At 40.5% G+C, this 17,648-nt stretch overlaps 1 protein-coding gene across 1 annotated transcript in view; it reads left to right on the forward strand.

Annotated features, from left to right (window-relative positions):
* LRP1B (LDL receptor related protein 1B) overlaps nucleotides 1-17,648 on the forward strand; it is a 1,026,358-nt gene that overhangs the window by 509,638 nt on the left and 499,072 nt on the right. Inside the window, exons 21-22 of the mRNA XM_018554232.1 lie at nucleotides 9,120-9,131; nucleotides 13,002-13,175. Of these exons, the coding sequence (XP_018409734.1) occupies nucleotides 9,120-9,131; nucleotides 13,002-13,175 (186 nt within the window). The remainder of the gene's footprint in view (nucleotides 1-9,119; nucleotides 9,132-13,001; nucleotides 13,176-17,648) is intronic.

Below are 17,648 nucleotides of genomic sequence, written 5' to 3' on the forward strand. Positions count from 1 at the left end.
TACAAAATAAGATGTTTTGTTCTGACAGAAGTCCAGTAAGCTCCTAACTTCCTGTTGTTGGATGACAACATTGCCTCTGCTCCACTAAAGGTCCAATTAGTGTTGTCATCCCTGCCAGAGTTGCCCTCTGTTAGACTATGCATACATTATATTCTTTCCCAGCAAAACAATGCTGTTGCCCTGACCCCAGAGAGCCCGCCCACACACTGGGGCTGATGAACTAAAGGAGTAGAGGAGAGAGGATTTTCACTTATTGAAGCCAATAAAGAATTCACTTTGCAAAGAATACCCAATCATGTGCTAGTAACTTTAAATGAAATGTTTGCTTGCATATGAATGGATGATTTAGGCCAGGACAACTTCAACTCGTTCACTAAGTGTAATAGATCCAGCATACTTACCTCTCCAGCATCTCGGAGAAGGGGGGTAGCGCCGCCCCCAGTCTGCCGATGTCTCCTGTTCCCTCTGGACTGCTGACCCTTCCTGGGCACCTCAACCCTGCTTTTGATCCTCTGCTCTAGATCCAGGATTCAGCCCTCTCCATGGATGTCTCCCCTGTTTACTAGACCATGCATTATAAAGCTAACAGCAAGTATTGATCACCACAGCTGATTTCTATTCATTCAAACCAATTGATACATGCTCATTCAAACTACTGACTTTTACTCCTTGTAATGTGAAGTGAACATTATGAGTTATCACCGCTGATACATGCTCATTCAAACTCATTATCTCTCCTCTGTGATGTGAACCTTCTCCAGTCATAAGAGGTATTATACTAAGCTAAATACATTTTCTCTTTGGAAAGTTAATTTTCACTTACCTTAGTGAATAATATGGTGTTACGCTGATTTCAATCATCCATTCATAAGCAAGCTCAGTATGGGGATTTGGATCTGTGTGTAATAGATTCCTGCAGAATTAAAGAAAGATTTCATTTTTGGTGAAAACCCCATTAGGTGTGGCATGTATTGGATTTAGGGATGTGGAACAGCGCCATGTTTTCAGCCTGCACCTGAAGGGGGGGTGCAAAAATGCACCTTGCCTATGTAGGCAAGAATCCTAGCACCGGCCCTGGCTGTGTGCCACCTCTGCTTGTTTCAACTCTGTGTGAAAAGAGCAGGATAATATATTCCAACAGGCTATTCACTGCTTAACAATAAAATGATTAGGCAGGAGTGACTTTACTTATGTATTCATACGTTTAGTGTAAAGGTAGCTGAGATTCCCATGTAGCTCTCAAGTCAATGACTCAAAAACATTGTTCTAAGGCAGTGTACAGAAGTCTATATTACACACAGCAATATGCCACTTAAGCTCTGAAAAGCCAAAATTGAGGATTTTAGTGTTTATCGCAAGTGAAGGGTTTAATTTCACGGATTTAAATGATATTACTTTGTATGGTCGAATTTTGTGTGAGCTGAATTTGGGGTATTTCTTGAAGTCTGGTACAGTAGAAAGGCATCATGGCACACTCACAAACCAGCATGTAAAACAACTTGTCTCACCACTTGAAGTCTGACACACATAAAATTTTAGAGGACACAGTTCTCTAGCTGAGTGACAGAGCGCCATAGCCCCGTACCGAATGCAAACCCCTCCATTAATATTGTGTTTATAAGAGTGTAAAATACTATTGAAAGCAACTGCTTTTTTTATGCCTTTTCATAAATCTTTCTCCTTTATACCATGCGATGGCTGAAGGTAAAAATTGCTTTCTGTGCAGTCTTTTTTTATGATCTCGTTTAACGTGCCAAGATTTTTCCTTGAATATTTAATGTATACAGATAGTGGAAAATATTTGTAGTTACTTAAACAATTAAAGACAGCTCAGACTCCCCTTTTCCTTCTTTATTTCTGTTTTCTATATTCCTTAAAAGAGAACTATGGGGTAAGTGTTTTCCCCCATAGTTCTCTTTAGGATCACGGGAGGACATGTACTAATCTCATCCCGTAACCCAAAGCTCAGTATATAGCAAGCTATTGGCAAGCTATTGGGCGCTGCAGCCGGAACGGATCCCGACAATACTGTCAAGATCCACCCAGCTGCGGAGTGAAAGCTGGCTCTGCCCATCTAGAGGCAGAGCCAGCTGTGTCCGCCCCCTCCCCCGTTCGTTCCTCCACTCAGTGCTGGAGAATCGGAGAAGGGAGGAGGGAATCCCTGCGGGGAGCGGTGACTGACAGTCACTGCTTCCTGCAGGGAGACGATCAGGAAGTGAGCGGATCGGCGGCATGTTTCTGCTCACTTCCCAATCGATAGGGCCGACCTGTGACAGCTTCTTTGTCACTCTTTGCCGGCTCTTACTATGAGGATGAGTGGAAATCACTTGCCTCATAGTTCTCCTTTAATGACTTTGATGCCTCCTCTTGCCTCTTACTGTATACTTCTCCTAGACCATACATGCTCATTGTACACACTTGACCTCCTGTGTGCCATACACCACTAGTATTTTCCTTTAAAAACCTAGCAGTAGTAGAGTATTGTCCCATACTAGCCATTGAACCTTTTATTGGCAGCTTTCATGATTTCTTGGATCCCTTCATAAGGCTTTATGCATTTAAACCTAATACATTGGAAAATACTTTATCTCTCTTGCATCCTTTTCCCTAGTCCACGATCAGCCTTTCTGGACAACAATACTAGATAACAAGGAGTCTGGACTAGGTACATGTAATGGTTACAGCTAATAGTCATCATAGAAAGGGCATGTCAAACAAAGTGCAATGACTTATGGCTTATTCACACTTATAACTGTTGAGCTACTACAGGTCATTGCAGGCACAACACAAGAGCACATAGAAAACAGTTGCTTTCTATGTGTCCTGTTCACACCATACTGTGCATTTTGGTGGTTTGAGGTGCATTGTGCATAAATGCAGTCATCTTGCATTATCGTGCATAACAATGCAACACACTGCACTTCACCGGCGTTGTAACACACTGCTTGTGGGCTGGTGTGAACAAGCCCTTTCTGGCTGGAACCTATGCTTTCCTTTGCAGAACTAGAGTCCTTGGTTCAAATCCTGACCAGTACACTTCTTGGCAGCAGGGACTGTTGTGAATACATAGTGTGTAAAGTGCTGAGTAACATGCCAGTGCTATATGAATACCTGTAATAAATACAAAAGTCCAAGGATGGACCACAAAGGCATCCACACCTTTTTTAATGTCGCTGTAATGGATATTTTTTTTCACACAGCTATGCAGTTATTGGATATTAACCAGTGAGTTTTGTTGAAGCTAGTGAGAAAACAATTCAGTTAACAAACTCTATTCCCATCTTTATTCTTTATTCATCTTTATTCTTCCTTTTCACTTTGACAGAATCCATGTTGGATTAGAAAACTGATAATGGCAGATAGACCAAGAGAGAGATTTTGTGCACTCCAGGGCAGTGGAATCTATATAGGCTGCCCAACACCTTCTTTAGACCACTTCATTGCACTTCAGCCCTATACACTGCCTTCCATCTTCTTTCTTCAGCTGAAATTCACTGCCCAGCAAATGCCTACCACCTTCATACTGCTCCCCGCCCACCCAATTACTTTTTCCTAAAAGGGTATAGAGGATCTAAACCCACCTATCCACCTAGGAAGGTGCCATCTTAGCATCTACTGAGATCTGCAATTGCCATTGGACTGCACACATGACCAGCTATGACACCAACCCTTTGGGGACTTGAAAGGTCAGCTGACAAAAGGGCAATGCCAACTCTGACAGTTATCACCAGAGGCATGCCCTAAATGTAACATTCACTGTGCATGGATCTGAATAAAAAAAAAAGAAAAACAACATTGATATGTTTGATAAAGGATTGTATAACATTTATTGAACATTTCTAACTTGAGCTTTCTTTTGGAAAACAGGTAAATTGTTAAGTTTAGTTCCACTTTGACTCAGCTTTGGTCCTTGCATGCACATACATACAGCAAGGCAATTAGCATTTTCAGAAATAAGTCTGATATGGTTTCCTCCATATCTCTCTCCTCAACAGTCTCCTTAAACTGACTGTATAAGGCAGCATTTCTAAATCAGGGTACTGTGGCACCCTGGTGTGCCTTCTGGCTTCCTCAGTGGTGCCTCAAAATTATGTGGTAGTAAGACTTTGATGTGAAGGGGGGTGAATACTGAGGTGAAGCGGGCTCCTGGTGTAAAGGCAGAACTCCTATGTAAAAGGGGGAACTCTGATGTGAAAGGGGGACTCTGATGTGAAGGGGGGCTACTTATGTAAAGGGTGACTCTGATGTGAAGGGGGGGGGATCTTCATTTGAAGGGGGCACTTTAATGTAAAGGGGGAAATTCACAGTTGAATTTTGTGTGTGTCTTTTTTGTGTGGGATCCTCCTTAAAATCTATGACATTTTATACTGGGGTGCCTCCAGATTTTGCGTACTTTTAAAGGGTGATGGTATATGATAATAGAAAACTCACCATTCAATGTTTTAATGAGATAATACGATCTTTGTCTGTGGGTAGTCAAGAATTAATAGTCGATTAATGTCAGATGGAAAAGGCCTCTACCCTCTTTTAAAAAAAAAATAATTGAATTGGAGGATTATTGAAGAACTTTTGAAACATCTAAGCCGTGATTAAAAAAAAAATGAGCAACTGTCACATTATAACGTTGATCATCAGCCTTAAACTACACCGAAAAACATTTAGAAAGCAGCAAATTTGTTACACTTTGAAAATAACATTTGGCACACGCCGCGGTGGAAAATAACATAACCTCAGTGCAAACGTTTCTGCCTCCTTCTGATTTGTGCAGAAGCGAGTGCGTTGCTCTGTTATAAATGGCTCTGAAAGGGTTTGAATTGCCCAAATTGAGCATTGATTACATTTAAATGATGCTTCTAAGCATCAACATAGGGATTTCATAGCATGAACACTGGAATTAATTTAATTGTAAGGTATATATCTCCCGTCCTCGCACGGCTTAAATGAATCATTATAAGCATCTAACTAGCGCATGTGGGAGCGAGATTGCAATTATATCACAATATAAGGCCGAGAAAATCACTTTTATCCTCCTCAAATATAAGAACATATATTAATAACTATAAAACAATAGGCCATAAAACACAGAGTGGCAAAATTAATTTAAAGTAACATTTATTTTAATAGTGAATACATCAGCCCTGGGCAAGCTAGCTGGAACAATAAAACATTTGACAATTAGCATACTAATATATAGTGCCATGTCATTTCTCTACTATAACCATCAGGGTTAATCAAAAAGGTCTGGTTTCTAAAGGTTTTTAAAAAAGGATGGTGTAACTGACCTACCAGTCTGATTCTAGAGGCGATTGACCTTAGACAATGAAAGCAGAAAGCTTGTTGCTAATGGTGGCATTGCTTTGTGCTCTCTACTACAGCCACTTTACCTCCGAGGATAAGTATTTTTGTTGAAGGTGCAGTAAAGTGAACTGTTTTCTATGCTTAAAGCACACCTGCCATTAAAACAAGCATAAAAGTACGGCCTAAACATAACATAAACATAACAGGGGACACTGAAGACTTAGGAAAGCAGTGGTGCAGGCGGGTGCTAGAGGCAGTGGTCAGCAATATTAGAGTGAGGAAGCAAGGGGGCCGGACATACTGGTAGTCAGCATGCTGGAGGGGGTCCATTCAAATGAGAGGTTGGTTGCACAACCGTAATTATTCTGTGCCCAGATATACACATACAGACATGGACAAATATGCTGGTACTCGTCAAAAAAAAAGAACCCAGAATTTTGTATAAAATAACTTATAATAACCAGTAATTCATGATTGTTTATTCCACATATGCTTTTGATTTTTGATTCAACAGAATATTTAAAATATAAAATAAATGAAAATGGCAATGGGCAAAAATGATGGGACCCTCAACCTAATATTTTGTTAAACAACTGTTGCGCTCACCCCCGAAGGAGCCGCTGGATGATCGGGTCTTCTGTATCACCTCTTTGACACACCACAAACAATGAATCCACAGCACACCAGCACACCTTGTGAGATTTTAAATAACTATTTACTGTATATAATAATCTGAATAGCAGTATACAACATCAACATTTATCTCTACACAGCATAACACAGAGACTGTATATGAGACATCAGCATAACAGTGATGATCAGTAAATGCGGTTATTCTAACTGTGAACTTGTTGGACAGTAATCAAACTGTATATATATATATTTAGTCCCAATGTACCCGGGTACCTAACCCACTGGCCAGTGGTAGTTTCTTCAGCTAGCCAACGTTGGGGCCCAATACAACGGTGAAAATCTGTGTGTACTGTTAATGACAACAGCAGGCTGGAGGCCTCTCACCCATACACGGAGATGTACGTCTGTAGCCGGCAGGGATGTCAGCAATTATCTTCTGTGATGAAGAACTGTATATAGGAGCTGAAGTCTGATGTCACCAGGGGTTCTGGTCATCAGATTTGGCGTCCGTCCGGGCCGAGTCGCCGCCCACAATGGCCTCTCAGCAGGATGGCACCTCACTCACAGCCCCAGAGGATCCTCTTCCAGACAGGAACAAACAGCTTCATTCACTCTGTGCAGCAAATGTCACTTCAGGACTGCACGTGGGACAAGTGAGCACAGTCTCTCCACAAGCTGGCTGCACAACACAAGCAACAGCAGTCTGGCCTCCCTGTCTCCTCACACTAGACTCTGCCCAGCCACCTTTAGCCCCCAGAGTTTACTTCCCTTCCCCCCTGTAGACTTCTGGGAATTGTAGTTTAAGTATCCATTTTCATTTTTAATTCCTCAGTGGCTGTGTCCACAATCCCCACTAAGCTGTGCTCTCTGGCTCCACCTGCAGCTGCAATATCTTTTCTCTTAAAGGAGCTGATCCCAAAACAGGGCTACAGAACCTTTACAGGCAATTACTGCAAACAGATTTCTGTAGCTCTGAATGAACCTTCTGCATCTGCCAACAGGCAGTTTAGCCCACTCCTTGTGAGCAAACTGATCCACCTGTCTCAGGTTTGAAGACTTCCTTCTCTAGGCTGCATGTTTCAGCTCTTTCCATAGATGTCTGATAGGATTCACATCAAGGCTCATAGAAGGCCACTTCAGAATAGTCCAGAGTTTTGTTCTTGGCCATTCTTGGATTCTTTTAGCTGTGTGTTTTGGGTCATTAACCTGTTGGAGGTTTGAGATTTAATTGTGCCCAGGACAGGTGCAGGGCACCACATGCCAGACTCAGCAATGTCACGCCAGAATATAACCAAGCCCCCTACATGTTTCACAGTAGATTTTTTTTTTTTTTTAAAAAGCTTAATTTCTTTTGTCTCTGGGCATAGAGCTGATGTAATTTGTGAAAAAGCTCCAGTTTTGTCTAATCTGTCAGGGGGACATTCTCCCAGAAGCATTCGGCTTATCAATTTGCATTTCAGAAAGCTCCAGTCTGGCTTTTTTTTCAAAAGTGAAATACTCGTTAGTCTTCTTCCTTCATGCCCACTGTTGCTCAAAAAATTACGAATGGTGTTATCAGACACTGATGTACCATGACTTTGGAGTTCAGCTTTTATCTCTCTGGAAGTTTTCCTTGGTTCTTTGTCTACCATTCACACTACCATACTGTTCAATCTGGGGATGATTTTTTTCTCTTGCAGCCATGTTGGCTACACTCTAATGAACCCTAAACTACTTAATAATATTGGCAACTGTAGTCACAAGAACACCAAGCTGCATGGAGATGGTTGTATAGCCTTAGCAATACAAGAATAGCCTTGACCTTTGATATGCTGGTCTATAATGTTCTTTCTGATCTCCTCAGACAAATCTCTCCTTTGTTTTGGTCCATGTTCAGTGTTGTGCATGCTATGATACCAAAAAGCAAGTAGACTGACTGACTGTTTTCAAGATAGAAGACGTGTAATATTAAAAGACAACAGTTATATTGGAATGACATTATGAGACAATTATTCATAACCTTTTCTAGGGAAAAAGTTATAGATATGGAAGATGTTCCCTAACTTCCTGTTTCATTGGCAACTCTAAAATTTTGGATTTTCTATCACTAGCTATACTAGCTCTACTGGACACAGTGGTCACCAGGACAAATTTAGAGGGTGAATCTCTCCATTGCTGAAAAAAACCCCAATGTAATTGTTCTAATTTTATGAATGTATGTAAGAATCTGTCCCCCAACAGGCTAAACTAACCACAAATGTAACACTATATACTTCTTTGTTTTTACAATCACATGAACACTTACAGGATTATTCACAAAAGGGTGAAGAGTTTGGAGAAGGCAGGAGAAGTGAACAATCTAGGACAACCTATTTATTTATACAGTATATATTTGTGTATGTGTATATATATGACAATCCCCTTAGTGGTGACAGTAGAAAGACTGGTACCTGGTTGACTTCAAACGGTTACAGGTGGAAACGCACACGTAAAAAGACTGTACTGGGTCAACTTGGTACCTCCAATAGTGTAGTGAGGTCAGGATTCCCCTTTATGGATGACAGACTGTTTGACAAGACCAGACAAAAGGGAAAAGTTGTTGAGAGGTGTTAGATGGCCAGGCAGTTTTTGGTGTGTGCGCTCCTCCGGATGCGAACACAGGGGGGGGGGGTATAAACGAGGGGGGGGGGGATATGTGACAGTGTAAGCCGATGCCACAATGTAATTTGGCAACACGGTCCCCAAGAACACTCAGTTAGAGGGGCTGAGAGGTTCCATCATGTGAATACATTTGCAGAGGAGGAACTGGCTTTTCAGTTCCTTCCAGGTTTTCCGGACTATAGTGGGATGGAATCTCTAGTCCAGGTGTTGCCAATGTCCAGTAGAGCTGGATCAGGTGGCTGAGAGCAGCCTTATTAGGAGTCTGGACCCGAGTTCAGAGAGTTGGAGTTGTGTGTGTGCAGGAAGCACACGGACACAAGCAGACTCAGGTGCATGCGGGGCGCACAAGGAACAGCCGCGGGAGGCTGGGAGTGGTCAGGAAGGTCGGTGACCCAAGGGACCTGTTGGACACCGCTGAGAGAGTCCGTGATTCACTGCTGGGAGAGCAGTGTGAGTATCACACAGAGGTGTGCTGAGAGGCTTAGAGCTGAGGAAAGCTACAAAGCACTGTATATGCTGATATGCTGAAGAAGGCTGATTATCATGAGAAGTGCATAAATGTTGGCCTTTATGTGAACAAAAGACTGTCTTTTATGTTGCTGCTGCAAGGTGTCTTGTGTAACAGGGGAAGGCTACCCTGTGGATGAACAGAGACTTCGTGTTTTGCCCTTAATAAACTGTGTTTTACTTGAATTTCTTGGACTACAGTTGAGTGTCCTTGTTTGGAGATCATTGTCCGCCCAGCTGTCAGAAGCAGGCTGTCGGCCGGCCAATGGCCAGGCAGCTTCGGCTTACAGCGCTGCTCAGTCTAGCCGAGACATATGCGTTCGGCTCGACTGAGCCGCTCGGCCACGTTGGGAGCTGTACGGGCTATAGTGAATAGCCCGTACAGCAGCCCTTCGGTTCTTCTGAACCGAAGGGGTCCTGGGGCCGAAGCTAGCCGAAGGATCGGCCGAAGCTACGGCTAGATCCTTCGGCTGCTTCGTGAATAGACCCCTTAGTGTCATCTGACAGTTTTTCTAAAACAATACAGACTAATGAATTGAGGAAAGTGGTGGAGCACCAGGGCCCAAAGGCAGCTGCAACCTCTGCGACCCTGGCAGTTCTCGTGAAAATGCCAAGTATCGCCACTGGTATCTGAACTGGTATCTGTTATAACCAGGGCCGGATTTCTAACCCCCCTATGTTATAGCAATAATGTTTCCCCCCCAAAAATGTAAAGTTACAAATAAAAAAGAATTACATTTTTTTTAAAGTCCCCCCCATACATACACGCATGCAAACAGGCGTCGGATGCGCATACGTATGAAAACAACGATTTCGCCCATTACGCCACACATGGTACATATCGCCGCGAACGTCGGAATGAGAGCAATAATTGTAGGGAACCCTAGTTATAATACTTCTATGCTCTATCCAGAAAATGTTGGACTGATATACAGTACACATACAGTTAATCAAATAGATACAATAAGCTATTGATCCTTTAAAAGGTGAATGCATATACAAAATCTATGGTAAGGGCTATAGAACTTTATTTTATACTTTGCCAGAACACTTGCTTGATTACTCATGCATCCTGCTGTGATAATGAGTTGCAGAGCATGACCCAGACTCCAACCTTCACCCTCTGTCTTGCAGCAGATGTTTCTTGAAAAACTGAAACACATCATCTTATTTTTTTCCTTTTATCTCTTCTAGTGTGTGTGTGTATTTCCTTTGTTTTTAGCTTTAAAAAAGAACAAAGAGGAAAACGAAAAGAGTTGATTCCTATTTTAATGAATACATGTGACTTTCAGCTTGGCCCATGGTCCTTTCCTCCATCGCCTAGTTCCCTTTTTTAATTTCATCATTATCTTAAGAATAAAAGAGCATTATCCCTTGCAAATGTCCCTTTTAACAGTCTCTAAACTTTTGGGAATTTGCATAAACCAAATTAATTGCCAATTAACGAGCTTTGCTCGCAGCCTCTTCCAGCAGTTTGCTTCTAGTAAAGACATTTTGGGGCACAAATATTAGCTGATATGCCGCACTTAGAAGTCCGTAATAATGTAAATAGTGTTTTTTTCTCCGTAAAAGTTGGTCATGGGGGTGCTTTGTCTTTCATCAGAACAGGAGACTTTGATGTGGTGTGAAAGTCGGCTTTTTAGTCTAAATCATGATAAACAACCTCTTCATTTCAACAGCAACATTATAAGACGCCTTCAAAGGTTTTAGGATGCAATTAAAATCAGCCTTGTTCCATCATACATGTGATGTTAGATGTGTAACAAGGATATTTCTTAGACTAGAGAAAATGGAATTGTGAACTTTTCCATCATATTGGCATTTTTTTTCACTGGTGTGAGATTATTATTATTCAGTTTTATCCAAATTATGGAGTTATGACCAAATCTATAATTGTTTATAAAGCCCAGCTCTAGGTAAGACCCCCCCTAGACACCCCCTACAGCCCTTTTTTTCCTTCAAAAAATACACTGCCTGGCCAAAAGAAAAGTCACACACTCTAATATTTCATTGGACCACCTTTAGCTTTGATCACGGCACACATTATCTGTGGCATCGTTTTGATGACCTTATGCAATGTCACATTTATTTCCGTCCAGTGTTGCATTCATTTTTCACCAAGATCTTGTAGTGATCATGGGAGAGTGGGACCACAGCTTAAAGTCTTCTCAAGCACAGCCCAAAGATTCTCAAAGGGGTTAAGGTCTGAACTCTGTGGTGGCCAATTCATATGTGAAAATTATGTCTTATGCCCCTTGAACAACTCCTTCACAATCTGAGCCAGATGAATCCTGGCATTGTCATCTTGAAATATGCCGTTGCCTTCATGGAAGAAAAAAAATCCATGATTGAAAAACTTCATGGTCATTCAGTATATTTAGATAGTCAGCTGGCCTAATTTTTTGGGCACATATCATAACTTTGCTGAACCTAAACCTGACCAACTGAAGTAACTCCAGATGATAACACTGCCCGAAATCCAGGTGGTCACTTTTTGGGGGGCCAGGAAGTGTATTTGTTTACATACCTTTTTTAATGGGCTTTCAGTCCAGTGCTGTGATATTACAGGTCCTCTTCTTCTTCTGGCACTGGGCAGTTCTTAAATGTTTTAGAGAACAGTGCTATGTCATTACAGTCCTCTGCCACATTCTCCTATGAGCCCAAGAAGGCTTGATGAAGTTCCTCTAGGTGGCGAGTCCTTGACGCCCCAAGCTCACAAACAGTGGGGTGAATGTTGCTTAATGTCAGTGTACTCAGAAAAGGACTGGTGCTGGGTCACATAGCAAGGAAGTGCAGGGAATTTTACAGCAAGAGCTGCTTTTTTATTTTAGCAAATGCTGAACAATTTTATTTATTTTTGTTACAATTCTGAAGTTCGGCTTTAATAAATTGATTTCTTTCCTCTATGCCTGGTGGGACTTGAAGTTTAACAACACATGGGCAGAAGACATTGCTATACAGTATTTGTATTTCTAATCCAAATATATCTTGAGCTTTAATGATAGAGTGCTGAACTTGATAACTAAATGTTATTCTCTATGACATAGTACTTGTGTAGCTTATTTCATGGGGAGCCAATTGTTTTATCTGTTTAGTAATCAACTACTTGATTCAGCTTTAAGCCTTATATGTGTATTTGTTTTGAGACCCAATCATGCTACGACTGGGTATTCATTGCTACATAGGTGGGACAAATGGCTTCCTATGGTGTAAGCACAAGCACGATGTCATGGCCAGTAAATAATAACTCCAATTGTGGGCAACTAAATGCTACAACAAGCTACTTATGTCCCATATTCAATAGATGTGTATTTGTTTTTTATGTTTAGAAATCGATCCATATTCTAGGGTCCATTCCCACCATGGACTGCATTAACGTAGCACATTACCATATAATAAGGTGTGCTGCATCAAAATTAATTGGCTGACAGCGCATGTTAACAAACAAAAAAACAGACATTACCATTGTTATTGATGCAGCACCCCACAACACACAGTATATGGGTTGTTGTGTGCTGCAGCACGTGAGTGTTACCCTTTACTGTAGCTGTTCATTGAGGTAACAATCTAAATTAATGACACAGCAATGCACTGAACATTGTGGTAATGCATGTTGAAATATGTATTCTGTCTTGTGTTTCTGCAATGCGCAGTTCTGAATGAGACCCTAGTGATTAATCAGTAAGTATTATTGGAATAACTACACTACCAAAATTAATCCTGAAGGAAAATTACACATATACTGAATGCATTGATTTTCTCTAATTAGATGTGGGATTTAAAAGCTGATTTTTGATTGGTTGCTGTAGGCTCAGATTAAATTTTCACCTCCAGTAATGATGACTTGCTCTATTTTTGTGATACACATCTGGGTACACTGTTGATCTAACCGTAACGTTTCCTTTTTTTTTTTTCAATACCAGCTTTGGGATCTTGTGAAGGCAAACAGTTCCAATGCCAACCAGATGGCAACTGTATCCCTGAACTGTGGCTGTGTGATGGGGAGAAGGATTGTGAGGATGGCAGCGATGAGAAAGGCTGCAATGGAACTCTCAGAAAATGTGATGCCAAGACTAAATTTGCGTGTAAAAATACAGGTGAGAGCATGCCTGAGAAAGGATGTATTTACCATGAGGCAGATACCAGCCAGTGCCCAGGCCAGCAGGTAACGGTAAACAGTATCAAAGTTAAACATTTATAAATTGGCATTTACCTTTTTACTTCTGTTTGTGGCTTGTCTGAAAACCTTTGGGTCACTTTTGGATAAATGTATTAGCAGAAACTATGAGCACAGGGTTGTAGGAGCTGATGAGATGATTCTAGAGCCCTAGTGCCCAACCTGTGGCCTGGGGGCTGCATGTGGCACTTTAGCACCTATTATGCAACGTTCATTACACCTGTAGACAGTAGTCTGTGTTTTAGTGCTTATTCAAGCCATTAAAGGACACTATTAGGCTTGTAGTATTTAAATGGATTGGATTATTTCTTTCACAGTGTCTAAACTTTTTCTGTGCTATCCATCACTTTTCTCTTTTTAATATTTTTTTTTTCTTTGACCATCGATAATGGATTTTGCTAAATTAAATATAAAATATGTCATAAGTAATTATTTATGGGGATGCAGGAAGCACAAAGTTAAAGGTGCTGTAGTAGTGGTGATTCCTAGCAGTCTCTAGACATGTGCACCAGCAAAAAAATGTTTAGTTTTGTTTCGTTTTGATTTGGATTTTGCAGTATTTCGTTTTTCGGATTCGGGTCCGAAATTAAATTTGTTTCGGAATTCGGATTCGGATGAAATTCGTTAGCTGTAGTCCGGTTAAAGTTTCGTTTTTGGACGAAATTTCGTTGCAGCAAAATGACATTAGGAAAAAAGAAAAATCTAATTTTTTTTTTTTTAGTTTGCTGAAGATGAAAAAAAAAAGTGTGAGGTTCCCCCCCCCAATTCATACTAGACCCTCTAGGTCTGGTAGGAATGTTAGGAGGGACCCCCTCAAGTTAACACACAAAAAAAGTGCGTGTGGTTCCCCCCAAAATCCCTACCAAATGATGTACAAATTGTTGGTGCTATAAAACCCCTGTATAATATCTGTAATAACTACGGAAAGGATAAATCAGGTCTCCTGCCCTGCCAGACACGGTTGTGCTGCTTGGCAGATCTGTGTAAATCTCAGAATCGGGTGGACAGAAACTCAAATCCTTTGGCAGCTAATATTAATATTATATGTATTTTTTTTATTTCTGTAAATTTAGCTGACGTTTAGCTTTAAATATACATTCTTCTTGGTAACATTAGCATGGAGTGTAAAAGCCAATACAGGCTTATAGACAGCTACAGAATCCATATGTTCTCCCCAGTTGTGGCTGAAATACTTCAGCCGCTGAGAGATCCCTATGTGGCCGCGCAGACTTCAATGGAAGCAACTTTCTGTGAAATGTCACGTTGCTCAAGAGCTGCTCTGTTTCATTGTTTCGCCACACGCATTAAACAATCTGCATTGCTGTGCCATGGTTCACGTTGGACTACCATCTGGAACGAACAACACCTGGGCACCCCCGGGCACGTGCATACAGAGTGCTACATTTGCAGATCTCGGAAGAAAAATACCAAGTAAACAAGCATAAATTTTACCTGACAATTGCTTGGCTGTAACTGGAACAGCTGGTAATGCTCCCATAAAGTTGAAATATAATTGAGATGTATTTCCTCTTTAGTGATACTTAAAATAGAGTAAATAACTCAAGCTTTTCACAAATGGCCAGAGTAGGTTTTAACTCAGTTAGTTTTCCTGTCTCAGAAGGTGGCTCGGCACCGTGGATTTTCGCAAAATAGACGCACCCTGCAGAGTTCTTAAAGGGCAATTCAAGCCAAAAAGCTAATGCACTGTATGGACACAAAGCACTGCATTAATTTTATTATGATTATTATTTATTATTATTATTATTATTATTATTATTATCATTATTTTTCTTCATCTCCTCTTTCTCCTTCACCTCCTTCACCTTCTTCGTATTATTGTTTTTCTCCTTCTTCTTGCTCTTCTAATTTTTCTTCTTCTCCTTCTTCTTAATATTATTATTTTTCTTCTTCTTCTTCTCCTTCTGCATGTTATTATTTGTGTTTTAGTATTACATTTTTGTAGTGTTTTGTATATAGATTACATAGATTTGTACACTGTCTACAGTTTGCTTTATCTGCCAAAAGACTGCTACAGCAATATACTGTACATACTCTCGTGCTTTGCCAAACCAGCTGCTTAGAACAGCTGTAGAGCAGAAAGGATGGTGATGCTGTTCTGCATATGCCGTGCCACTGCACCACCTCCGTCTGGTACCTTCATTACTAGTGATCGCTACTGCAAAGGTGCTGCCTGTGGTTGAGTTCTCTATCCTGTAATCCAACCTACGTACAGCCCTCTGCAGCTCATTTCCAGCAAGTGATCCCCTGCTGAGATTTCCACTTTCAGCTGCTATGTGGCAACTCGATATAATGACACATTTTAAGTAATTACAGTAATCTCTTTAAAATATTACAGCATGACCTTTAATGGAGAAAGCAAGCGAACCAAAAAGAAGGCATTTTTATATATTTGTCAGGAGCTGCCCTTTAAAGGCAAACTTAAATCAGCCATAACACTTTAGGAGTGAACTATTTTTCAGCTTAAAGGAAACCTGTCAGGAGAGAAACATGGAGGCTGCCATACAGACCTCTTTCTGAAAATGCAAGCCACCTGGCTGTCATGCTGACCCTCTTGTATCAATGCTTTGAGTCTCTTCAGATCAACATCTGCATACATGATTTAGAAGGGACTCAAAGAATTAAAAGCTAGAGGTCAAAATGACAGCTTTGTCCATCAAAGGTCAAGCACTAATATTTCATGACCTTCATGATCTGTATACATTGAGGTCCAAAAGGGCAGCAATAGATCCAGGCAAAAAGTATTTTTAAAAGGAGGTAAGCAAGGACAGCTTCCATATTTCTGTCATGGCTGGCTTGATTTATAGTATTAGAGTGGTGAATATCTAAAATGAATACTGTTGGCTCATATCAGGCACCTATGGTCAACCAACCAGGTCACATGCATGGATTCTGCTGCCCTAATTTACTAACATCAGGCCAGTGAATGAACAAGGTCCAATAGAGATTCTGCTTTGTTGATGGAAGACACAATATGGGGTGCATTTCCTGCCCCTTATTTTATTACTTAATTAACCACTTGAATCCCTAAACCATTTTCTCCCTAAATCTCCCTTAAATCTTGAGTCTCAGAGCTTGTGTTTAATTTCAGCGATGTCTCCCTTTTATATATTTTAGGTATTGTAGTCTAGCTAAATTATGATACAATTTTTTTTTTTTTTACATGTTTAAAATATTATTGGGATAGGTAGGGTTTTAATTTGGATACATATATATTTTTTTAATTTCTTGTTTTTTATTGGGATTAAAGAGTAAAAAATGTGAAGACAAAAAAATAATTTTCTTGTTATGATCCCCAACGTTTACTTAATATCCCCAAAATGTTTATACCAAAGTAATAAAAACAAAGTCTGATTAAAATTATATATACACAATACAAGTGATTAAATTAAAGTGATAAAACATATTTCATTTATTGCTATTTCTTTAAAAAAAAACATTGTCTACAATGTTGAAAAACTGCATCTTGCATGGGTTTAGGTAATCTCCAATAAACCTTATGTCTCTTGTAAGAGCCGCACCAGTAATGGCTCTGTTATTTTTATTTATCTTATCGCCATAGTGGTCCCAACAATAAAACAATATATTGTTTTCATCATAAGTATGGTGCTCTGGTGGTGTATATTGATGCATTTTGCTAAATTAACTTCCTCCGGGTGCAGGTATTTTCAATCACAGAAGGAGACAGATCCAAAAAGGACACCGCCAAAGACTCCACTATCAATGTTTCTTGTGTGGTGATCTTCAAAAAATATGCTTTTCCTCAAGTATCATGGCCACCATAAAATCATATTTTTTGAAGCTCACCACACAAAAACCTTTGATAGCAGATACACATTTATTTGTGTATTATATATCTGCTTAGAGCCCAGCTTTAGGTAAGTAGTGCATATAAAGTAAATGTGAGCTCTAACTGAATGACATGTGTATCATAAACAATTACAATTTTCCATATAAAATACTTTTTTTGCCTTGTTTTCATCCTTTCATGCTGCTGATCTCCTGTGGCCAGGGGCGTATCTGCCGCAAGCAAACAAGGCGTTTGCCTGGAGCGGCAGATTCGCTGCCTGTGGCTTCTTTTCCCTCAAATGTCTGTCTATATTTACTGCAGAAATGGCTGCGTGACATTTCTCAGGACAGGTGTGAACCAGGGCGCATCATGAACATGCTTCAAACTTGCATGCTTCGACGTGAGATAATATATAAAAAACACAGGACAGGCTTGCGTTGCCATTACTAGGTAATGGCACGGTTGAGCAAACAAGGCTTTTCCCCCCATGAACACACATGAATGCAAAAAAAAATACATGTTGCCCTTTTTGTGACATATACTACTTGGCGCATATCCAGGGACCCAATGGGAATCAATGGGTAT

Source organism: Nanorana parkeri, unplaced genomic scaffold (genome assembly GCF_000935625.1).
Source record: "Nanorana parkeri isolate BGI_ZX_2015 unplaced genomic scaffold, ASM93562v1 scaffold148, whole genome shotgun sequence".
NCBI lineage: Eukaryota > Metazoa > Chordata > Amphibia > Anura > Dicroglossidae > Nanorana > Nanorana parkeri.